Source organism: Fukomys damarensis, unplaced genomic scaffold, assembly GCF_012274545.1.
Source record: "Fukomys damarensis isolate Sample0158 unplaced genomic scaffold, DMR_v1.0_HiC HiC_scaffold_37, whole genome shotgun sequence".
Classification (NCBI taxonomy): Eukaryota; Metazoa; Chordata; class Mammalia; order Rodentia; family Bathyergidae; genus Fukomys; species Fukomys damarensis.
Genome location: NW_022900949.1, coordinates 21,916,548 through 21,941,379, shown reverse-complemented (window position 1 = coordinate 21,941,379; position 24,832 = coordinate 21,916,548). Strand labels below are relative to the sequence as shown.

At 39.9% G+C, this 24,832-nt stretch overlaps 1 protein-coding gene across 9 annotated transcripts in view; it reads left to right on the top strand.

Annotated features, from left to right (window-relative positions):
- Positions 1-24,832, top strand: part of Mllt10 (MLLT10 histone lysine methyltransferase DOT1L cofactor) — a 177,508-nt gene that overhangs the window by 74,030 nt on the left and 78,646 nt on the right. For all 9 annotated transcript variants that reach the window (XM_010619837.3, XM_019206869.2, XM_019206868.2 and 6 more), the window contains one exon: positions 12,974-13,069. In XM_010619837.3, the coding sequence (XP_010618139.1) occupies positions 12,974-13,069 (96 nt within the window). The remainder of the gene's footprint in view (positions 1-12,973; positions 13,070-24,832) is intronic.

The window sequence follows — 24,832 nt, the reverse complement described above, 5'->3', positions numbered from 1 at the left end:
ACAATTAAAAATAGGTAGCATGTGCCACTTTGCCCAGTTTTTCCTTTTTTCCTCTCCCTCTACACCCCCACCTTTGTCTCCCGTCTTTCCTTTTTTTCTTCTTTGTTCTTTCCTTCTATTTATTTATTTGGTACTGGAGATCGAACTCAGGACCTTCCACTTGTGAGGCATGTAGTGTGGCACCACTGAGCTAAATCCCCGGCCCTGTTTCTTTTTTATGTGGTGCATATTAATATTACATGATTATGAGTGTTTGGAAGTTGGTATGTGCGTTTGACATATCTTAAATAGTTTCACCCATTACCTCTTCTCCTTTTCCTCTGTCTCTCCCTTTTCTCTCCCCTCTTGCTCATGCCTTTCCTACCTCCAGAAGTCTTACCTATCTCCTGGATTCCTGTCCTCTCTCTTAATTCTTTCTTTTAAACTTTCTTGTATAAGAGAAATCATGTGATACTTAATTTTTTGAGTCTAGCTAATTTCACTTAGTACGATGGTTTCTACTTCCATTTTGATACACATGACATATTTTCATTCTTCTTCATCACTGATATTCCATGGTGTGTAAGATCACATTTCTTTTAACTATTTATCTGCTGAGAGACATCTCGACTGTTTCTACAGTTCAGCTATTGTCGATTGCAGCGCTGTAAAAATGATTATGCACGTATCACTGTAGAATGCAAACCTTAATTTTTGAAGGAATATGCCTAGGAATAGCATAGCTGGGTCAAATAGTACTTCTGTGTTTAATCTTTTGAGGAATCCCCAGACAGATGCCACATAGTCGTTATACTTGTTCACATTGCCGCCAACAATATAGGAGGATTCCTTCTCCTCTGCCATCGTTGCTAGCATTCATTGCTTTTTTTTTTTCCAAATGATAACAACTTAATAGTTTATTCTTTTTTTTCCTCATTGAGTTTATTTGTACTTTTAAATTGTACAGTACAGTTACATTTATCATTGGGATCTTGTACCTTTACGTGACAGATCTTGGTTCTTATTTTTTCCCCATATCCCTGCCCTCCCATCCCCCCCCCATCATTTGAGACGGGGTCTCACTGTGTAGTTCAGACTGCTCTGGAACTCAACTCTGTAGCCCAGGCTATTCTCCAACTCACAGCGATCCTTCTGCCTTAGCTTCCCAAGTGCTGGGATTACAGGTGTGCACCACCAAGCCCGGCCTCCTACCCTATTTACAAAGACTTTGTTTCCATTTTTTCATATTTTTTCTTTTCCCTTATTTCCTTTCCCTTACCTAACAAGATTTTGTATAGTAAAATAAGTCACTTAATTGATGGTTTTACTGAATAGATTCTTTTTCAGAATTATAAATCTCACAATGTTGTAAAGCCATGGCTTTTCTTGGAGGGGTGGTGGTCTTGGGGCTAGAACACAGAGCCTCATTCATCCTAGACAAGTGCTCTACCACTGCATTACAGCCTCTGCCCTATAGCTTTTTTTTTTTTTTTTTTTAAAGAACTACTGGTTTGGGCTAGGGTGAATGGACAAAACAAATACAGGTAAGCCTTAGTGAGGTAGAGCTAGGAAAAGGAAAATGGCAAACTTATAGGAATTTGACCAGCAGCACTTCTTTGAGGTGGTGGGAAGTGCTAATGCACGAATGTTAGTAATGCTTGAGGAGCTGGGGGCGCAATATTGTGAACGACATTGACACTGTTTTTAGAGTTCAAGACTATAAACATTTAGAATATTTTGAATTTAGGGAAGGCTCAGTTTGTTGAACTGATAAGCCAAGAATGTTAACCTAGAAATGATAACCATGAAAATACAGATTGGGCAGATTGCAGTTGAGGAGTTTGCATTTAATAGTGGTATGATTGTAGCCACACTTGAGAAGTTTATTTGGAAAGTGTTGTATGAGGTGTTTGCTTAGTGACTGAAATGGGGAGACTTTATGTGTGAAGAAATGATGATGATGATGATGATGATGATGATGATGATAACCACGACCACAACAGAGGTAGCAAAACTAATGTGTATGTTAGTATTTATTGTATGCTGGGTACTTTACTAAGTACTTAACATGTATTAACTCCTATAATCTTCACCCATTTCACTATTTTTATTTTTAAAAAGGGAAGAAGACTATGGCACAGAAGGTGGTGAAAAGCTTGAACAAATAAACATAAATATAGTTAGTAAGATGGGGCTGATATTGAAGCCAGGTGCTTTGGCCCCCTGAGTCTGTTCTTAACCACTGTATTTTTTTGGGGGGTACTGGGGATTGAACTCTGGTTTGCACTTGCAAAGTAGGTGGTGGAATCACTGAGCTAAATCCCTGACCCAGGCTTCATTACTTTTAATCTGACTCAAATTAACATGCTTAATCAAGCAACATAATACAGTGGTTGGGCCACCTGCCTTGCAAGTGCAAGAACCCAAGTTTGATCCCCAGTACCCCCCAAAAAAGTAATGAAGCCTGAAAAATAGAAGAAATTACATTCTAGGCCAGTAATGGTGAACCTATGACATATGTGCTGCAGTGCTTTTTTTGTTTGTTTGTTTGTTTATTTTATTTTTGATACCACGGATTGAACTCAGGACCTTGCGCTTGCGAGGCAGGTGCAGTGCCACTGAGCTAAATCCCGAGCCCTAGTGCTATTTGTTTTTATCATTGAAAACTCTAAAATGTTTCCCATCACTGTCCTTGTTGCTGAAGGAATGAAATCTGTATGGCTAAGTCCTCACCGGTGACGGCCATCCTGAGAAAGAGTGCGCTGTAGGTGATGGATGGTGCAGGTTGTCTTTCTTAGGAAAGTGGTCTCATAAACACAAGTGGGGAGTCAAAAGTTTCTTGAAATCTTTGTGAATCTGTAAACTTTGTATAACAGCAGACAAGTTAATTTCAGTCATGTTAAGCGGTAGTGCTGGGTGTGGTGGTGTAAGCCTCAAATCCCAGCGCCCTGGAACCTGAGTTGGGTGTGGTGGTGCACACTTGTGATGTCGGATCTCTGGTTAGGCTGAGGGCAGAGGATCATGGGTTGCAGGCCTGGGCAATTTAATGAGACCCTGTCTCAGTGGAGGGAAAACAAAGAATGGGGATGTAGCCCAGTGCAAAGGCCCTGGGGCAGGAGAGTGTCATGGAACTGAAGAACTGGTCTGGGAAGATTTTAAAAATTTGGTTACATTGAATATGATGGTTTTATATATATACATAAATAGGAATATGAAACAGGAGCAGAAGATAATAATGGAGTAAGGAGTGTTTACTGAAGTTAGGGAAAGCTGCTAATTTCTGGTGAGGGATTGAGAAGAGATAGAAAGGACTTCGGTGCTTGGAAGAAGTATTTCAGTATTAAGTGTTGGACTGGATATACTTGTTAATAAGGCCAGAAGAGGGTAAAGTGAACACTAAGTTAATAATCACTAATTCCTTTTTGTGTTTCCTTGGCTTTTTAGCCTCTGCATGCCACCCACTGCCTTTGCTTTGTGGCCCTTTCCTCCCATCTTTAAAGCTGCAGCGTTGGCGTCTCTCTGACCACTCTTGATAGGCACGTCTCCCTCTGACTCTTCTGTTACTTTTAAGGACCTTTGTGTTTACATTGAGCTCACTCAGATAATGCAGGATAATTTCATGCTGAAGTCCTTAATTACATTTGCAAAGTGCTTTTGGTCACATAAGCATATTCGCAGATTTGGAAACCTAAATGTGGACATAAGTGCCATTCTTTGCTCCCCACTGAGGTACTGTGTGGTGTCCTGCGAGCACCTGGAGCTCTGTAGCCAGTGAGTGCCCATGTGTATTTTTGAGTCAGTCTGGAAGGTCACATAGCTATGTCAACCTGGTGGACATCTTCAGATGTCAGCTTAGTTGAATTAGTGAGCTGAGCCCCTCCATCTGGGGAGGTTCTGTGTATTGAGGGTCTCCTTAAGCCAACAGCTTTGTGTAGGGTGCTGTTTATGATTTAGTAGTGAAATGCTCTGGGGGCATGAGCAGAATTTACTGTTGTCATTTGACAAGTGAATGTTTGAGGGCCCTTCTTACGTTGTTTAACTCTCACTTTATGTTAGGGATCTTAGGCTGGAAAGTCAGGCAGCCTCTTTGGTATTCACTTTCAACAGAAGCCCAACAAAAAGCTAATAGCTACTTTGCAAAGAGGAGAGAGACCATGTGTTTAAAACCTTAATGGGCATGTGTGTGTGGAGGCTTTTACCAGCCCATCCAGTTGGTAAAGTCAGCAGTATGGAAAATTACACCTCAAGAGCATAATGAGGACTGTGGTCTGCAGGGTTATGGAGCTGCAGCATGCTCACAGCTTCCAGTGCAGACTGCTGGTCTCCCAGAGGATGGCATTTGCAGGGTAGCCTACCCAGAGGACTAAGTAGAATGTCAAAGCGGGACATGTAGAGCCTCAAGTATCTGGAAGAACTCTGTAGGGTGTTCAGCCTTCTTTTTTGATGGTGGGGATAGGAAGAGACCACTGTTTTTCTTTGGAACACGAAGAATTTGACATTGTGAACCTTTTTACGTAGTTTCTATAAACTTTATTTTTCAGATATTTGAATTTTATTGGGGTTTTTCCAGCTAATCCTGCTAGCATAGGTCATCACAATCAGATTGGTTGAGACTTGAGGCTTCTAATTTAGCAACAGAGAGTCAAAGTTGGAAGTCAGAGGATAGGGCACTTGCACTGACCTATTAGTGGCATATGACTTGGGAGCTTAGGTCCTTCTGGGGAAGCACTTAGACATGTTGGAGCACTTACCATAGGTGAGCAAACTGACTGAGCATTTCAGTGGCATGGCAAAGCGGCATTGGAAATGCGCAAGACAAGCTGCCAAGCACCATTCAGTCTATACAGTTGGGGTTGTAAGAGCAGTACCTAAGCTCAGTGATAACCCACCGTAAGCCCCTAGCTCTGCTTAGCTTTTCTCCACTGGCTCTGGGGGCTTTTGTTGTTGAGATACTGCAACTCTTAACTACCTGTGCTACTTTTAAGTCCTTTACCAAAACTGGCTTCCCTTTACCCTCCGGGAATCCTCCCTTGCTTTTGTTGGCCACCCAGGAAAGGGTCATGTTACAGTGAGTGATTTGTGTACCTCGCTTGTACTTCTGTATGTGCTGCTCTTCTTGGTTGGGATTCTAATCTTCTACCTTTGTGAGATGGGTAAAGATGGGCATATGACAAGGAGTTGGCAGACTTTTTCCCTAAGGCACCATATAGTAAATAATGTCATCTGTGTCACATTTTCTTCCTTCTTTTTGGTAAAGAGTCCTGTAAAAATACAGAAGCTCCGTCTTAGACTGGTGTCAATTTGGTGACTCTATGCATCATTTCCTGCTGTTCCTTCAGATGTACATGCAATTGTGAAAGTGCAGTTACCCAAAAGATGCACCTGCAGAGTTATGGGAGCTTCCGTGCTACAGAATCCTGCCCACTGATGCCTGGTGCCTTCTTTTCCCATTGTAGTAAGAGGATGCTTTTATAAAATAGAGCAGGAAAAATGTTTGTCTTTTTCTGAATTCCTCAGCATAGTTGCATTGGGTGCATGTGATGACTGATTTTTCTTGGGCATAGAAGACTTCATTTTTGTCTCCCAGTAACTTGTCTTTTTCAAGTTACTGAGGTCATCTTATTGGGCAGAAACTGAATCTGATTTCCAGACTGGTGAGGAAATCCTTCCCTCCTATCAATGTATCATCAGTCAGGCAGCTCTTTTTAAGTGTATTTCCTGCTACTTCACCTGAACTCAAGTCTTTGAATCCTCCTTGTTAGCAGGTAATAAAATGAAAGTTCATTTATTGACTCGTTGTCCATACAACTCCTCTCACTGGTGTTCTTACCTCATTCCTATAGATTTCCCTCAGATCTCATCGTTGGCCTAGCAGGGCCTTATCCTTCCTCTTCCATAAAGCTATACCTGCTCACATTGTAGGCTTGTCACTGAACTGTCCTGGAAACTGAAAGAGGTACCTAGGTAGGACACAGGATACTTCTGGGTCAGAGAAGGAGGAGAGTGTATTACTTAAAGCAGAGCAGTACTCAGACATTAGTATTTTTGCATCTTTCCCTACGACCCATTTCCATGTCTCCTGCATTGAAGGAGGGACACCCTGGAGGGGAGGCACCTGAATCTTTACAGTGGACTAAGGTAAATAAATCTGCTATCTTTTTAGCTATACATTCACTATAAAAGCAACCTGGAAAAGATAGTCCAGATAATGCACAAACATTGCTTAACTTGAAAGACATTTGGAACTAGACATATACAGTGTTGTCTCCCGAGACATAATTCTGTAATTTTGAGTAGCTTTGTGCAGTGCTTGCTTTTCATCTACAGGTTTTTTTTTTTTTTTTTTTTTTTTTTTTGTGGGTATCGGGACCGAACTTAGGTCCTTGTGGTTGCCAGGCAGGCAGTGGAACCACTGAGCTAAATCCTTGGCCCTCAAAATAGGTAGTCTTGATTGACAGTCTTCTTCCAAGCTACCAGTCAGGAGCTTCAGTTCTTTCTATGAGTCTGCCTTCTTTAAAAGTTTTGCTTCTGTGGTGCCCAGTGCTTATTTGTACTGATCCCTGTAAAGGGAAGCAGCAGAGACAGTAAATGGCCAGAGGAACCAAGGATGTGGACCTCGACGTCGCACACCTCTCCATCTAGATTAGGCGCATGGTTCAGCTGGGAAAGTGTCTAGTTACAGCCCATATAATAAAGAAGATGCGGTGTTTATGCACAGCGATGTACTACTATGAAGAATAAACTTCGAGTCTTTTATAGGAAAATGGGTGCACCTTGAGACCATTAATGTTAAGTGAAATAACACATATGCAAGCTTAAATATTGCATGGTTTCTCATATGAGAAACCCAAAGTATAAAGAGCAAAACATAAGAGAGAGTAGAGGGATGGAGAAAGGGGGGTTGGTATAGGGCATGAAAAAGAACTAAGAAGTGTTAATGTACATGGGTCAGGAGGTGTATAATTGTGTTGTGCCAAACATGCACTTAAAAAAAAAGAAGACAATAAAATTGAGCAGTGAACAACTGGCTGTTTCTACATCATGTTAGCCTTTTTATAAGCTATATGTTTGATTATAGAGAATTAAACAGGGCAAAGCAATTGAAAATGAAAGTTAAAAAGAACCACTTGAGAGTACATCAATAACCACCATTACTAAGTGAACATTCTATGTTTTTTATTCATAAATAGATGAAAAGACTGGTTGGATAAAATTATTTTGTTAAAATGAGTTAAATGGAAATAAAATGTATGTTATTGAATTTCAAATAAAATTTTCTTCATCCAGGAGAGAATTGTTTTTGTAAAAGTAGTTTTAAGTTGTTTTATAGTAATTACCCCAAACAAACAAAAGATATTGAAGAGGTGAAATTGTTTTTCCAGTTTGAAGGCAGTTTTAGCTGTAAGCAGTGGAATACTCAAATCACTGGCTAAAACACTTGGAGGTTTATTATTTTGCACATGTTCAGAGGCTAGGATTTTCTAAGATTTGCTTAATTAAATAATTACCAGTTGTGTGGCGATGGCTGTTGGTGACTGTTGTGATTCTCTTGGCTTTTCAGTCATGGTTGCCAGGTTACTGCAGTTTTGCAGGGCTTGTGGCCTAGCAGCACTTCATCAAGCCAGGAAGAAAGAACCTTTTTGAATGAGAATATTCTCTGCAGTTGCCAAGAAAATTTTTCTTTCTGTTTCACTGTTCTGAAGTAAAGGTATCCCAGGCCAAAAGCAGTTAGTGGCTAAAGAAATTGGTTTTGTCTTGATTGCCTTAGGCCCATATGACCTCACTTCTGAGGTAGAGAATAGGGCTGCATTTATTTAGGATGTGAAAGGGAAGTTTTGATTCTGTCAGAAAAACCAGCGTCGTCAAGGGAAAAACAACTAGTCAGCAAAACTGACTTGTGTGAGTCACTGTTTGGTTCAGACTGTTGTAATGATGCTTCCATTTCTCTGTTTAGCTCCTGCTTTGGAAAGCCTTCAGTATCCCCTGCTCATCTCACTTTGATTGCTATGCAAATTTTTTAATTTTAGTTTTTAAAAAATTTTGGGTTGGTTTTTGGAAATGGAATCTCTCTGTATAATCCATGCTGGCCTTGAACTCACTGTGGAGCCCAGACTGGCTTTGAACTCCTAACCCTGCCTCAGCCTGCCCAGTGCTGGGTTATGTCTATGCTTGCCTTTGTTTTTGTGTTTGAAAAGACAGTTCTGTTACATTTTTTCAGGTAAACAGAATCCTCAGAGCTGCACAGGCGTTCTGTATTTGTTTGTTAGGTGCTCACTACCAGACTTTTTAACAGTTTCTTCAGTAAGTTTTTCCTGTCATCTCTTAAAATTGGCTGAATTTTATAGTTAAGTAACGTTTTCAAAATATAAATTCTTAGTATTTGTACTGTATTCTGAGTTCTTTCTTAATGGGGAGAGTTGTCTTCTTGCCTTAATTTTTAAAAATAATATTTATTTTTAATTTTTACTTTTTCTCATTGAGTTTATTGGTGGTACGTTTTAGGTATACAGTACAGTTACATTCATCATTGGGATCTTGTACCTCTACATGACAGGTCTTGGTTCTCATTTTTTTCCCCTTGTCCCTGCCCTCCCTTCACCCTTCTTGCCTTAATTTTGAACTATACCTTGGCTATACTGTATCAGGTCAGTTTTTCTTTCTTTATGAGCTTAGGCAGTGGGCCTAAAATATTTTTGTTGCTGTGGAGATGACCCCACCATCTTTCCCTGTCTTGCCCTCTACTCAGTTGAACTACAGTGCCTCTTGGTGTTGTTACACATTGCACAAAATGCGATTTTCAGTTTGTAGTGTTTCATGTATGCTTTCTGTTTCTCATTTATTGGACTCTGGGGACCTAAATTAACTTCATATTTTATTATCTTTGTTTTCTATAGCTATTGGTTCTTCTGAATTGCTTTTGTATTTTTTTTTTCTTAAAAATATTTATTCAAGACTTTCTTTCACATGGTTGTGGTGGCGCGTGCCTGTAATCTCCACACTTGGGAGGCTGAGGCAGTAGGGTAATCCTGACTTCGAGGCCAGCCTGGCTACATAGTGACACCCTGTCTAACTTCCCCTCCTCAATTTTTTTCCTTTCAGTAGTATGTTTGTTTTCGACAATATCTTTTCTGTGCCATTCCAATTTAAATTTCTAATTTTGTAATGTTTTATTTATGTAGTGTTGGGGTAGTTTTGAGAAATAACTTCAGGTAGTGAAATTTACTCCTTGGTTGCTCTCTTAGGCTGTTGGAGTCAGTAGGATTGGTCGAGGGAATACATTAAATACGGAACACATAATTTATAAGGTTATTTGATGATAATTACCCAAAGAGTCAAATACAAAGGAGTTAACCGCATACGAGAAGCCAGAAATATTCAACTGAGGGCCTGGATCACAGCAGTTTCCCACACAAGTCCAGGTAAAGGCTTAGAGTCCAAGGCAGTGTCCTCCAGTCCAGCCAGTGGCCTGGAGCACATGGCAATGTCTCCTGCTTGTCTGTATTGAGGATCTGCACCTGGAAGGTCCAAAGGCCCGTGGCAGAAGCCAGAAAACCTATGCAGGTGAGATGAAGGATCTGTGCCGCCAGGCTGAGGGATCTGCACTGGAGCCAGGAAGCCATGCTCACGGTGAGGATCAGAGCTCCCCTGACCAGAACAGCATCCATTCCCAGTGACAGTGAGGCCCCGAGCTCCTCCTCCGATGAGAACAGCCAAGTCTGGGTCAGGAAAACCATGCGCAGCAAGCTTCTCCTAGAAAATCAACAGGCCAAGATCTTGCCCTCCTGTTCTCTCTCTGCCCTTGGTAACAGTCATCAGGTGGGTCCTCCGGGCCCAGCCTCGCGGACTCAGTTGAGCTGGGCGCTCCGAGCTGCCCATTAGTCCACTGCAGTAGTGTTTATATTATTTTTAGTCATCATCTCTTTGCCTTGCAGCTTGTTTTTAATCTTGAGCATGTTGTTTGATCTTGCTCTTTTTGGATATTCGCTCCACTGGGATTTAGGTACTTTCTTGAAAATATTAACCGTTTTTGAGACCATGACTTGAAGAATAAAGATTTTGCAAATTTTTCTTTTGAAAACAGCGTCTCATCTCACTCTAATTCAGGCTGGCCTTAAACTTGCTTTTCTAAAATCTTGTATCACCCCACCCCTTGCTTGTCAGTTTTTAATGTACTATTATCTGCCCTTGCCTCCAACTTTGTTGGCTTGTTGGTTGATTTGGTTGGATGTTTTAACTTTTTGTTTGTTTGTTTTTGTTTTTTGTTTTTTGTTTTTTTTTTTTGGTACTGGGGATTGAACTTGGGTGTTTGCGCTTGTAAGGCAGGCCACCAAACCGCTGAGCTAAATTCCTGCCCCTTGGATGTTTTAACTTTTAAAAAATTTGTTAACATTGGAAAAATTTGTGATTTCAAATTACCTTTTAAAGTGCCTTATCATTCACCTTTTAATGGAGATAAGGGTGTTTTATATTTTAATGAACATATTGCATTATTTGAATAAAGACACTCTCTTCTTTTTTTTTGGTATGGGGATTGAATTTAGGACTTTGCTCTTGCCAGGCAGCCTCGGCCCCACTGAGTTAAATCCCTGACCCAAGACATTCTTATTAGAAATGCAGTCAGTTCCGACAAATAAATTGAGTTATCTTAAAATAGCTCATACTTTCCTTTTCATTCCTATCTTGTGGCCAAGTGTTAATTTCTAATATTGGGCTTCCTGATGGCCTGTCGTTGCAAATTGATGACAATGAAATTCTTTCTTATATGCTAGTAAGCCTTTGCTAATTTACTCTATAGAGATTTTCTGAGAAGTAACTTCAAGCTGTTAATACTGCATTCCTTCTGGAATTCACTTACTAACTTGCGCCAAAGGTTTGTCACCTGTTCATTGACTACCTGGTATTCTTAAAAAAATCTTGAGATAACATAATTCTTTGGGCCTGAATGTTGGCACTTAAGTGATATCTTCACTCCTTTTTTTGGTGGTGGGAGTGTTTGTTTACTGGTGAGTGAGCCCAAGTAGGGCCTTACACATGCTAGCCAGCCCTCTACCACTGTGCCACATCCCCAGTCCATTTTCATTTTATTTGGAGAAAGTATGTTGAAAAATTGTCTTGGTCTGAGGCTTTGATCCTCCTGCCTCTGTTTCCCTAATAGCTGAGAATGTAGGTATGTACCACCACACGAGGCCCCTTTAATGTTCCCTGAAGAAAGTTTTACCTGCTTTAGTTTGAACACTGTCCTTTTGTTGATAGCTTTACTTTTTAAACCTTGGATCAAAAACTCTTGTATAAGAAAAGTTGGGTATTTTCCTTCCATGTGGTATAAGTTGGATTATCGGTGACCGGCTAGTGGCTGACCAGGTGGTCACTGTTGTCCTGTGTATATGCCTGGGCCAGGTGCCTCCCTTCTTTTCCGTGTGGCCAGTTCTCCACTTGGCCTGCCTATCAGGAGAGTCTGGAATCATTCTGATTCCAACATGGTGGCTCAGATCCGTGGTGCCCCAGGTGGAGGTCCTGATAACCTTCTTAAAGCCTAGTGTCTAAAAGCTGTTCACCAACTCAGGTTTAGGGGCGTGGAGAAGGAGGACATCTTAAGATAGGAGCAGTGCTGTCCCTTGTAAGAGTGGCAGTGTGCTTTCCTTAGGAGTCATCTGCCACAACTAAATTATCTCTAGAAAATTTGCTCCAGAGTTTGAGTAAAAACTGTTAATGTATTTTCTGTTCCAGCAGTATTAACAATCAATTAAAATGTCTGAAGTACTAGCTGGGCATGGTGGTGCACACCTGTAATCCCAGCACTCAGGAGGCTGAGGCAGGAGGATTGCTGTTAGTGTGAGACCAACTTGGGTTACATAGTGAGTTCCAGGTGAGTCTCAACTACATAGTGAGACCCTGTCTCCAAAAACCAAAACCAAAACCAACAACAACAAAAAATTTAAGTACTTAGACTGGGTCTTAAAAGCAAAAAGGGAAGCATTTGGAGTATTGTATTAAAACATGTATACTTAATTTTATGCTTATTGTTCTGCTGGTATGCAGTCTCTTTTAAGGTAGGGACTTAGAAATCAGTCTTTCATGCCTTGAACAGATTAAGTGCTCTGAATAGTTAAAGCAAAGCACTATAAAATAAATTCAACTCTTGATATTGCAGCAAATTTTACACCAGTACTGTTTTCCTTTTGTGGTACTGGGGATCAAGCCCTGGGAATGCTCTTTCTGAGCTGTGTTCCCAGCCCTTTTTGTTTTGCGGAGACGGGGTCTCACTAAGTTGCCCAGTCTATAATTTGGCTTTGAACTTCGAATCTGCCTGCCTCAGTGTCCTGAGTAGCTGGAATTACACTTATGTGCTGCTACCCTGGGCTCTGAAATACTGTTTTTTAACCAGTCTGGTTCAAACAGTTGAGAGTGTTTTGGTTAAAATTCTTTAATGTTAAGCAAAATGAGGCTTCTAATATGTAATTATTTTCTTATTTAGTCACATTGATTTTTAGATTTAGTTTACTAATTTTATTACTTGATAGCAGCACCTTGACTTTGTCTTCTTTCTCTTTTGTTGTTGATAGAGGTAACCGATTTATCCATTTACTGAGTAGATGTCGCCTGAGAGCTCATGTCCTGATCTTTTTTCTGGTGCATGGGATTCAGTGCATGTGGGGAGAGTAAGGTTAAACACTGAGGTGCTATATAAGCTTTAAAAGTACTACTTAAGTACTTGGTGTTTTAATAAAAAAAAGGTATATATTTTGCCAAATATAAGTAACAAATAGTTGCAGATTTTGGTTGATGTTGTTATTTTTAGATTGATCAGGGTATGTTATTTTAAAATCCATTGCTTTTTTGTATATAAAATTACTGTAACAGGATTAAGTTTTAAAATTATTTTTTGATAAAAGTATTTGTTCAAGTGTGAAACTTTATGGAAAGAATCTTTATTGCATATAGATGGATTATAATTTAATTTTAATTTTGGATTTTACTTTTGTTCACTTTGTAGAAATACAAAGAGAAGGACAAACACAAACAAAAACACAAGAAGCAACCAGAACCATCACCTGCTTTGGTTCCATCACTGACTGTAACAACAGAAAAAGTAAGTGATAAGTATCTTATTTTATTTAATACTTGCTATGTGCTGAGTTTTACCTTTGAGAAATATTTTTACTCCCAGTGTCCTAATTCTCCTTTTCTCACCTCTCTAACCATACCTTAAGCACTTAGGATTCCCACTTTTTGGCACCTTCTGTTTATTCTAGTGGTCTCCAGACAGTAAGTATGGATAGCAAGTGAGGGGCACTGGGAATTAAGAGTTTGGGCCTGAGAGGTGGACTTGATCCCTGTGATTTGAAGTCTGGCCTCACCACTTGCAGATTGAAGTATAAAATTTATCTTTCTGTGACTCAGTTTCATCATCTGTAAAGTGGAGGAAATGGTGAAATTGGATAATACAATTAAAATGATTAGAGTGGTATCTGGAATCGTATTATTTAGCAAGTGTTAAATATCAGTAGGATTATTACATGATTATGGTGAAAATGGAGGCAGGATCAGGTGGTTGGAACAGAGTAAGCAAGTGAGGAAGCATTGTACAAGCCAGCGCAAGGGTTTTGTGTACTTTGAATGAAAAATGAGTCATTGGAAGGTCTCATTCTTTCTTCTTCTTCTTCTTTTTTTTTTTTTTTTGGTACCGGGGATTGAATTCGGGTCCTTGTGCTTCAAGGCAGGCGGTGGAACCACTGAGCTAAATCCCCGGCCCTGGAAAGTTTCAAATGGAGACATAATGTGGTCTGGTTTGAATTTTTTTTTTTTTTACCGGGGATCAAACTTGGGACCTTTCACTTGTGAGGCAGGTGGTGACACCCCTGAGCTAAATCCCCGGTCCTGGTTTGAATTTTGAAAGGAACTCTGGCTGCTTTGTTGCGGATGGAATGAGTGGAGTAGGAGCAGGGTTAGTAACATCAGTTGTTGCGGTCACCCAGCCGAGATGGCGATCACAGAGGGATGGTGGGAGAGAGGAGCACATTCTGAGTGCCTTTAGATGTAGAACCCATGTGATTTTCTCACAGGTAAGTCAGAGGTGTAAGAAAGAGAGGACCCACATATGATCCCAACGGTTTTGGGCTAAGTTAGGTACAAGGAATGGAATTGATGTTAACAAAGATGGGAAGCTGGGGTGTGGTGGCACACACTTGTGAGGCAGCACTGGGGAGGCTGAGTCAGGACATTGTTGCAAGACTGATGCCAGAGTGAAGTACAGAGCAAGGGTCTGTCTCAAAAAATCCAAACACCCCCGCAAAAAAACCAAAACAATGATAGGAAAGATTAAAGGTCAGGGATGTGAAGAATTCAATTTCGGATATATTGTTAGCTTTGCATTGCCACCATAAATTTAGCAGCTTAGAACTGCCTAAACTTTATGTTACTGTTCTGTGGGCGAGAAGGTCTGGATGGACTCGGATCATGTACTCCAGGTACAGGGAAAAATCAGGGTGTTGTTGACCCGGGTTCTCTAAATCTGCATTCGTTCATTCAGTACCAGGTATCGAACTTGGGTCCTTGTGCTTGTGAGGCAGGTGGCACTGCCACTGAGCTAAATCCCTGGCCTGAATCTGCTTTTTTGTTTGTTTGTTTGTTTTGTTTTTTAAGACAGGGTCTCACTATGTAGTTGAGACTGACGTGGAACTTGCTATGTAGCCCAGGCTTGTCTTGAACTCACAGCGATCCTCCTGCCTCAACCTCCCGAGTGCTGGGATGACAGGCTTGCACCACCACACCTGGCCTGAATTTACTTTTAAAAGTCATTCAGGGTGCTGTAATTTGGTTCCTTGTGGTTCATAGGATTCAGGTGCCCACTTTTCATTTTGGTTGCCAGTGGTGGGCCCATCCTGAGCTAGGAGTCTGCCATGGGATCTCCTCTGTCTTAGAGCCAGGAGTGATGAGTCGAATCTTTATGTTTGGAATTTCTCTTTCTACTTCTGTTGCAGCCTACCTACTTTTAGTCAGAAAATAATTCTCTTTTAAGGGCTTATGTGACTAGTTTGGGGCTACCTGAAAAATTTCTCTGTTTTAAGGTTTGTGAGCTTGATTATATCCAGGAAGTCCCTGTTGCTATGTAACAGAAAGTATTCACAGATTTCAGAGTTTAGCATGTAGATACCTTGGCGGCTAGTCTCCCCGCTGCGGAGGTGAGGTATCTGTTAGCCCTGTAGCCAGGTGGATGCATTATCTGTCATTCAGGAAAGAGGTCAAACTCTGGGTACAAATTTGGGAGTTGTATGCACGTGGGGGCATTTAAAACTGTGAGCTGGATTATATCATCAAGGGAGGAGTGAATAGAGGTAGAGAAAGAAAAGGCTTGAGGAGAAGTGTGATCATCAAAGGACTTGAAGAGAACCAAGAGGACGTGGCACTCTGGGAGCCAAGCAGGAGAGACGATGGAATAAGTGAACTGTGTTATACTGGGGGAACTGGCTATTGGATTTAGTCAAATGGAGACCACTGAGGTAAAAAACTGGATTTAATCAGGATGGAAGGAGAAAAATCAGAGTGTAGATGACTGCTTTCAGGAACTTGGCTATTAAGAGGAGTACAAGGTTACTGGCCAAGGAAGTGGGGAGGAAAAACATACTTTTTAAATGAGAGAAATGATAGCATGATAGTGTGCTAGAAGGAATGATCCAGCTGGGTGTGGTGGCACACACCTGTAATCCTAGCACTTGGGAAGCGGAGGCAGGAGAATTGTTGCCAGTTCAAGGCCAGCCTGGGCTACGCAGTGAGTTCAAGGCCAGTCTGAACTTCATAGCAAGACTCTTAATCTGAAAAAAAGGGGGAATAATCCAGTAGAGAGAGGAAATAATAATAAAGAAGACAAGAAAATTGTTAGTGATAACTGGAAAATTATGAAAAGAATGAGATCTGTCCACTTGAAAAGTCGCCTTTAGTACTGTAATGAAAGAGAAGGCAGCGAAACATGGGAAATATCTGAGGTTTAAAGAAATAATATAGGGGTGGTATTTGTGGAAAGTTTTTTCAGTGAGGCATGAAGCTAGCTGTGAAGATGAGAGTAGTAGTATGAGATTTGAGCAAAGAAAAATAGTAAGGGGAAAGAACATTTACTAGGGAAACTTAGTGTGATTGCTGGGTAGCCAGAAGATTCCCCTTGAGGGCATGGTTAAGAATTTTAAGGGAGACTTATTTTGCATAGCATTTTATTTTCACTTCTATTTAAAAAACTAGTTAGGTTGTTGTTTTACCTACCATACGGCTGTAATGACTGAGATGAAGGAACAAGGGGGCTACCAGGAGATATGTGGGACTGAGGCAGTAGAGGGCAGAACTTAGTCTTCTGGGGACTAACATGCAATAAGCAAGGGTTGAGTCATCCGTGTTAACCATGACAGATTTAGGGCAGGTGAGGGATGGAGTGGGCTGGCAGTATAGGTCGCTCTTTAAGCCTAAGGGATGGTAGAAGATTTGGGCCATGGATTCTTTTCAGGGAAAGGTCATTTTAAGGCACATTTACCATGTTCTTTTGTTTATAGAAAGATAGGGCTTGGTCAGGGAATTTAAGGCTGTTTTTTCTTTTGTCTCACTATGCAGCTGAGACTGACCTAGAACTCACTGTGTAGCCCAGGTTGACCTTGAACTGGCAGCAGCCTCCTGCCTCAGCCTCCCGAGTGCTGGGATTACAGGCGTGCACCACCACTCCTGGCTTCAAGGCTGTTTTTTTCTGAGCTTTAGGGCTCCTAGATTCTGTGTTTAATGTTAGTTAGTAGAGCACATTTAAGTCAAGTCACAGGGAATTTTAGTAATTCACTACTGTAATTTCTTTTTTGAGACAGGGTCTCACCATGTAGTTCAGGCTGGCCTTAAATTTACTGTTTAGCTCAGGCTGGCCTCAAAACTTGGGGTGATCCTCTTTCCACAGCTTCCCAAGTTCTAAGATTGTAGATGTGTACCACCATGCCTGGCTCATGTAATTTTTAAATGCCTGTGTTGTTAGCTGGTTTCGATTATACATTTTTGAACAACTTCCTCAAGCTTCATCCTTAGCTTAGTTCTTTGCATGTTTATGTGAATCTTAAAATATGATTGTCAACCTACAGAAATAAGACGACTAGTATTTTGGAATTGTGCATTCAATCTATAAAATAATTGAGGGAGAATTAATATTTTAAAGATTGAATCTTCACAAGATATCTTTTTTTTTCTTTTATTGACTCTATTGGTATATTTTAGGTATACAGTACAGTTACATTCTTTACTGGGATCTTGTAGCTTTACATGACAGGTGGTCTTGCTTCTCATTTTTTCCCCTTGTCCCTGCCCTCCCTTCACCACCTCCTCCCCTCCCCGTTTACACTTTATTTCCATTTTTTCATATCTCTTTTCCCTTACTACCTTTCCCCTACCCTTCCCACTTTCCCTACACCTTTAGCCCTTTTCTTTCCATTTCACAATGTCAGTTATCTCATTAGGATCTTATGTAGTATTACACAGTTTATTCACAGCGAGAAACTATTTGGTATTTACACACGTGTGACTTATTTATTTCACTTAGTATATCCTCAATATGTATCCATTTTCCTATGAATGAATCTAATTACTCGTTCTTTATGGCTGAGTAGTATTCCATTTTATAGAAAAACCACATCTTCTTTATCCAGTCTCCAACTGATGGGCAAATGGGCTGTTTCCAAGTTTTAGCTATTACAAACTGTGCCACTATAAACATGGGTGTGCATATATCACTATGGCATGATATAATTCTTCTGATTGGTTTGGAAAGATACCCAGAAGTGGGATGGCTGGGTCAAATGGAACCTCTAATCCCAGTTCTTTGAGGCATCTCCATATTGATTTCCATAGTGGTTGCACCAGTCTGCACTCCCACCAACAATGGAGAAGGGTTCCTTTCTCCCCACAACCCTGCCAACATTTGTTATCCTGTGATTTCTTGATCACAGCCATTCTTTGTGGGGTGAGGTGGAATCTCAGTGTTGTTTTCATTTGCATCTCTCGAATGACCAGTGATGTGGAACATTTTTTCATGTATTTGCTGCTTTTACTTCTTTGTCTGAGAAATGTCCGTTCATTTCAGATGCCCATTTTTGAATTGGGTCTTTATATTTGGGGGGGGTGCTGATCGTTTTGAGTTCCTTATATATTCTGGATAGTAGTCCTTGGTCTGAGGAGCAGCTGGTAAAAATTTTTTCCCACATTGTAGGTTCATAGGATATCTTTACATCAAAGTTTTTAATCTCAGGTGAATACTAATGTTGTACATTTTCTTTCAGCTTAATCTCTACATATTTGCTATAATTTAATTCTATTATAAATTGTACTTTATGAAATGTCAATTTCTAGCCAGGTGTCGTGGTGCATGCCAGTAATTCCAGCACTTGGGAGGTTGAGGCTAGAGGGTCACCATGAGTTTGAGGCCACCCTGGGCTAACCAGTGAGTTCAAGGCCTGCCTGAACTACTTAGTGGGGTCCTATTTTACTTATTTTTCTCATAGCTGAGACAAAAATAACTGGCACCCAGAGTTAAAGGAGCAAACTTTTTTTTAGCTCACAGTTTGTAGAGGCTTCAGTTCATAGCTGGCTGGTCCAAGGCAGGGTGGCACAGCAGAGGAGAGACAGACAGTTCATGGCAAAGCAAGGCAAGCAGAAAGCAGCAAGCGACAGGTGACAAGCAAGGATATTAGCCTTCTTCCTTTCCCTTATGTTTTATTTGCCTTTACAGTAGCACTAACATCCAGGGTGAGGTAACCTTAATCTTAACCCAGAACCATGCCAAACCAATCAGTGGACTGATTTAATAACCATATACCTTTGATCCTAGTGTCACACACTACATCAAGCCACCTCTGAAAAAGGCTTTGGGAGGACATCTGGACACAGCTGTAACATACTCTGTCTCAAAGAAGGAAAAAGAAAAACCAAAAACTCAATTTCTGATCGTTTCTAGCTAGTGTACAGAAATCTAGTTGCTTTCTTTATGTTGCTCTTATATCCTGCAACCTTGCCAAAACTTTATTAGTTCTAGCAAATGATGATCCTATAGGTTTTTTTAAATAGATGATCATGCCATCTGAGAATATGATGGTTTTACTTTGTCCTTCCCAATCTAGATGCCTTTTATTTTATTTTTTTTTACAGTGTCTGGAAACCCTTACAAATTGTTGAATAGAAATGGCAAGAATGGATCCTTTTGCTTTGCTTTTGGCCTTAGGAGAAGGTCTTTAAACTTCGGTCATTACATACAATGTTGAAGATGTTTTCTTCTATCACTAGTTTGCTGAGAGTAACCATCAGCTATTAGATTTTGTAATTTATTTGTATTTTTAATAGGTATATTGAAGGAATTGCATGGAGTTTTCCCCCTTTTTACTTTGTTGTTGTGCTACATTACTTTACTTGTTTTCTCATGGTACACTTGCTTTCTTGGGACAATTCTTACTTGGTCTTGATGTATTATCATATTTTATTACTCAGTTCAAAATTTCAGGGGAACTCTTACGTCTAACTTCAGAAGGAATATTGTCCTGTAGTTTTCTTTTGGTACCGGTGATCAAACTTGGACCTTGCACTTGCAAGGTAGGCGGCAGAACCACTGAGCTAAATCCCCAGCTGGCTTGTAGTTTTCTAACACTGCCTTTGGCTTTGGTGTCCTTGTAATGCTGACTTCCTAAGAATGAGTTTTAATTATTTCACTCTCGGACTTAATTTTTTCTTTTCTTTTGTACCAGGGATCAAACTCAGGACCTTGAGCATGCAAGGCAGGTGCAGCACCACTGAGCTAACTCCCTGGTCCTAATTATTTCACTGTTTTCTAGAAGTTTGTGTAGATTTGGCATTATTTTTGAATGTTTGTAGATATTTCCTCTGAAGCCATTGAAAACGAGTTTTTTATATGAGAAGGTTTTCAGGTATAGTTCTTGTTCTTTAATGGATTAGAGGGGTTATTCAGGTAACTTAATTATTTTTAAAAAATATATTTAGTATTGATCTGTGGAGCAAGTGAGCCATTAAGCTAAGTCCTCTGCTTTTTGAGACAGCTTTGCACATATCTCCTGCCTCTACTCTTGGGGGTTAACATTTGTTATCATTCGTAAATCTGCTGGACACATCGTTCTCACCAAATGTTCACAGTTCACTTTAGGGTTATTTTAGTGTAAAATGTATGGGTATTAATAGATGCATAATGATTTCTATCTACCTCTTAAGTAGAGTCCAGAATAGTTTCACTGGTCTAAAAGACTCTGTACTATCTGTACATCCCTCTCTTTTCCTTTAAAGCCTGAGAGCCACTGATCTTTTTACTATCTCCATGGCCTTGTCTCTTCCAGAATATAGTTAAAATCATACAGCATGTAGCCCTTTCATATTGGCTTCCTTCACTTGGTTACACATATTTAAGTTTTTCCCAAATCTTTTTATGGCTGGATAGCTCAGTTCTTTTTAGCACTGAATAATATTCCATTGAACACCAGCCTGCTCAAGTAGGTGGTTTCTAAGATTTGGTAGTATGAATAAAGCTCCTATAAATATCCACATGTAGGTTTTTTTTTTTTTTTTTTTTTTTTTTTTGAGACAGAGTCTCACTATGTAGTTGAGAGTACCTGGAACTCACTATGTAGTCCAGGCTGATGTCGAACTCACAGTGATCCTCCTGCCTCTGTCTCCTAAGTGCTGGGATTACAGGCGCGTGCCACCATGCCCGGCTCATGTGTTTTTGTGTGTGTGGACATCCACATAAGGATGCCAGAGTGGATTTTGTTGGATTTCTTTTCTCATCAAGTATGAGGTTAGCTCTATGAATTGTCAAGTTGTGAAATTGAATTATGAATGAATACTGATTCTTTTTCAAGTCCCTTTCTCTGTACTACGAGCGTGTGACTTCAGCCTGTTGATAGGTGGCTTGTAATAATTGACTTTCAAATGTTGAACCAACTTTCATATTTGATTTTTTTTTGGAGATAAGGTCTCACTGTGTAGTTTAAGTGACCTGGAACTCACTATGTAGTCCAGGCTGGTCTCGAACTCACAGTGATCCTCCTGCCTCAGCCTCCCGAGTGCTGGGATTACAGGTGTGCACCACCATGCCAGGCCCCCAACTTTCATATTTGAGATGAGTCACATTTGGTCATGAGGTATAATTCTCCCCTCCCCCCCTGCTGGTACTAGATTGAACTCAGGGTCTTCACAGTAAGTTATAGGATTCAATTTATTAATATTTTGTTGAAGATTTCCCCAGAAGAGTGATCTGTAGTTTAATGTTTTTGTCTAGCTTTGGTGTTAAGGTGATGCTGGCAACACAATGAGTTAATAAATATTCCCATCTGATTCTGTGTTCTGGAGAGATGGTAGAGAATTGCTATTATTTCTCAAATGTTTGATAGGATATTTGGGCCCAGTGCTTTCTGTTTTAGAAAACTATTGATTAGTATAATTTCTTTACTAGATTTGGGTCTATTCAGTTATGTTTCTTTCTGTGAATTTCGGGTGATAATTTTGTTTTTCAAGTAATCATTTCATTTTATCAGTTATAGTTTTGGGGCACAGAGATGTTCAATAGTATTATTATTTTTTTGGTTCTGCGGATCGAACTCAGGACCTCGTGCTTGTGAGGTAGGTGGCCCTATTATTCTTTTAATATCTGTGGTATTTGTAGTGAGCAGAATTGGGCAAGGGAATACATTATATATGGGACACATAATTTATAAGATTATTTAATGATAATTACTCTGAGTCAAATACAAAGGAGTGCAATAGATTAACCGCATGCTAAAAGCTGAAAGCATTCAACTGAGGGCGTAGATCCCAGCAGCTTCCCGCACAAGTCCAGGTAAAGGCTTAGAGTCCAAGGTAGTGTCCTACTCAAGTCCAACCAGTGGCCCAGAGCACATGGCAGTGCCTCCTGTATTGAGGATCTGCACTTGGAAGGCCCAAAGGCCTGTGGTGGAAGCCAAAAATCTGTGCTGGTGAGATGAAGGATCTGTGCTGCCAGGCTGAGGGATCCATATTGGAGCCGGGAAGTGATGCTCATGGTGAAGATTAGAGCTTCCCTAATGAGCACAGCAGCCATTCCCATTGACAGCGAGGCCTTGAAGTCTCCTCTGAGGAGAACAGCTGAGTTTGCGTGAGGAAGACCATGCGCAGCAAGCTTCTCCTAGAAAATCAAAAGGCCAAGATTTTCCCTTCCAATTCTCTTTTTATGGCTATTGGTAACCATCCTCAGGTGGGTTCTCCACGCCCAGACCAGGCTGACTCAGTTCAGCTGGGCAAGATGACTATTAATCAACCCACTGCAGCCCCTTTCATTTATGATAATTTGTATCCTCTTTTTCTTACCTTCATGAGAAGATTGTTTATTTTTATTGATTTTTTTTTATGGTTTTGTTTTAATGGACCTGAGGATTGAGCCTATGGAGACAGTAATTATATTTCTAACTTTTTTTTTTAAATGACAGATTTCTATCATTTTTAATATTTTGTTTTAGACGAGGGTCTTGCTAAGTGCCTGGGTTGACCCCAAATTTGTTATCCTCTTGCCTCAGCCTCCTGAATAGGTGACATTGCAGTGTTGTGACAACTACATTTGGCTTTATTCATTTTTTGAAAACCGGTTTTGATTATATTTTCTTTCTCTTTTGATTTCCTGTTTTCAGCTTTGCTGATTTCAGTTCAGACTTTTATAATTTATTTTCATTTGCTTACTTTGGGCTTAATTGATTTTTTTCTTTAGATTATTGAGTTTATTCTTTTCTGTAAGTTTCTAAGTGCTACTTTTATTGCACCCCACACATTTTCTTTTGAGACAAGTGTTTCACTCTGGGACTTGCTATGTAGCCTACACTGCCTTCAAACTCAAGATCTTCCTGCTTCAGCCTCTTGAATACTGAATTTCAGTCTTGTACCCTTACTCCCAGACCCACAGATTTTTTTGCGATGTGCATGTATTGTCATTTACTTCAAAATATGTAAAAAATATTTCTTGAGGTTTCTTCCTTGACCTTCTGTATCATTTAGAAGTGAGTTGTTTAATCTTTGTGTGTTTGGCGATTTTCCAGTTATCTTTTTGTTGTCGATTCCTTTTTTCTCCTTATTTTTGTTTCTAAAATTTTTTATCAGTGTATATTTACCATACATGGTGATTCCATTCTCCCCTCACTTCAGTCCTTCTTTCCCTCCCTGTTTACACAGCTTTGTTTCCATTTGTTTCTCTTTCAGTCCCTTTTCTCTTCCTTCCCCTTTCCACGTGCATTCCCCTTTGCTGATACCTATCCTCTATTTTGCTCCTTATTTACCCTTTGGATTTCTCCTACGAGAGAAACAATATGATATTTAAACTTGTCCATCCTTTCTCCCCACCCCTCACTCCCATCGAACTCAGGACCTCTCGCTTGCCAGGCAGGCATTGTGCTGTTGAGCTAAATCCCCAGCCCTCATTTATTGCATAATAGGAGCATCATAATAAATGTTTTGAAAAAAACATTTCCATTATGTGTGTGTGACGCTCACCTTTCCTTTTAAGGAGTGTTTCTATTGATGAATTGTTAATGTTTAACTTTTTAAGCTTTATTACCTTAATGTGTAGTCAACAGGAAAAAAAAGCAAAATGAAAAACTAGGCCATGCTTATCACCTCTTATCTTTCTCTTGTTACCAGATTCCTATGATACAGTGTACTTAGCAAGAAAATGAAATATCAATAAAACTAAATATCAAATATATATGGAGTGTTTTGAATATCAACATTTTGTCCAATCAACTGTTTGCTTACTTAATCTAAAATATAATGACAAATGTCTGAGGGCTACAATGAAACTACAAATTAAACTCTACCACAAAAATAATCTTTACTTCAGTTGTCACACCTATGACACTTTGCACACAGGAGAACAGCGTGTTCCATACACAACTAGTGCTTACACTGAAACACATGTGTTTTGTTTTCTTGCCATCTTTGATAGGACATACTTGACATCTTACTGGTTTTCCTGTTTTCTTAGGAGTTTCTTGTAATGTTTTATCGGTATGTTCACCATTTGGCTCTAGATTTCTTTTTGTGGAATCCTTTGGGCAGATACATATTGCTCTTTCACTGCTGTAATTGGTCACTTATCTAGTCCCAGTCCTCTTAAGATAATTTCTTCATGTGATAGTTTGTGCTTGTTACTTTCTTTGTAAACTGTGAAAGTATTTATGGCTCACATTTATGATCTAGTAAAATACAACCATTGGCCAGTGCTTTTTGTTTGACATAACATTATAGTTGCTGTATAATGCCTCAACATCTCCACCTTTCCTCTTTTTGTAAAATGAAGCCAAGGTCTGGCTTCATTTGTGAGAGTTCACTATCAATCTTCTTTGTTTGTTTATTTGTTTGTTTTGAGGGGTCTCACTGCATAGATCAAGCTAGCCTTGAACTCACTATGTAGACAGGCTAATTTTGAAGTCACACGATCCTCCTGCTTCAGGCTCTGGAGTGCTGGGATTACAGGCAACACCCCTGGCTTCATTATCAATCTTATCAGGATGATGTAATGTTGACATTATCAATAGTACTTTCTTTTTCTTTGCCATATAGGAGGCCAGTGTCATATCTTTCTGAACCTGCTCTATTGTGAACTTGTAACATTTGTTTCAGGAATCTCTGCTTTGTTCTTGAAAATAGTTCCTGTGCTGGTCAGCTTTTTTTTTTTTTTTTTTTTTTTTTTTTTTTTCCTTTCAGCAAATGTAACATCAGTGGGTAACCGGCGAACCAGTTCTCAAGTGTGACATTTGGGTTACTTTTTGAAATAGGTGCAACAGGTTGGTCCACAACATCATATGGGTTATTAGTGCATGGA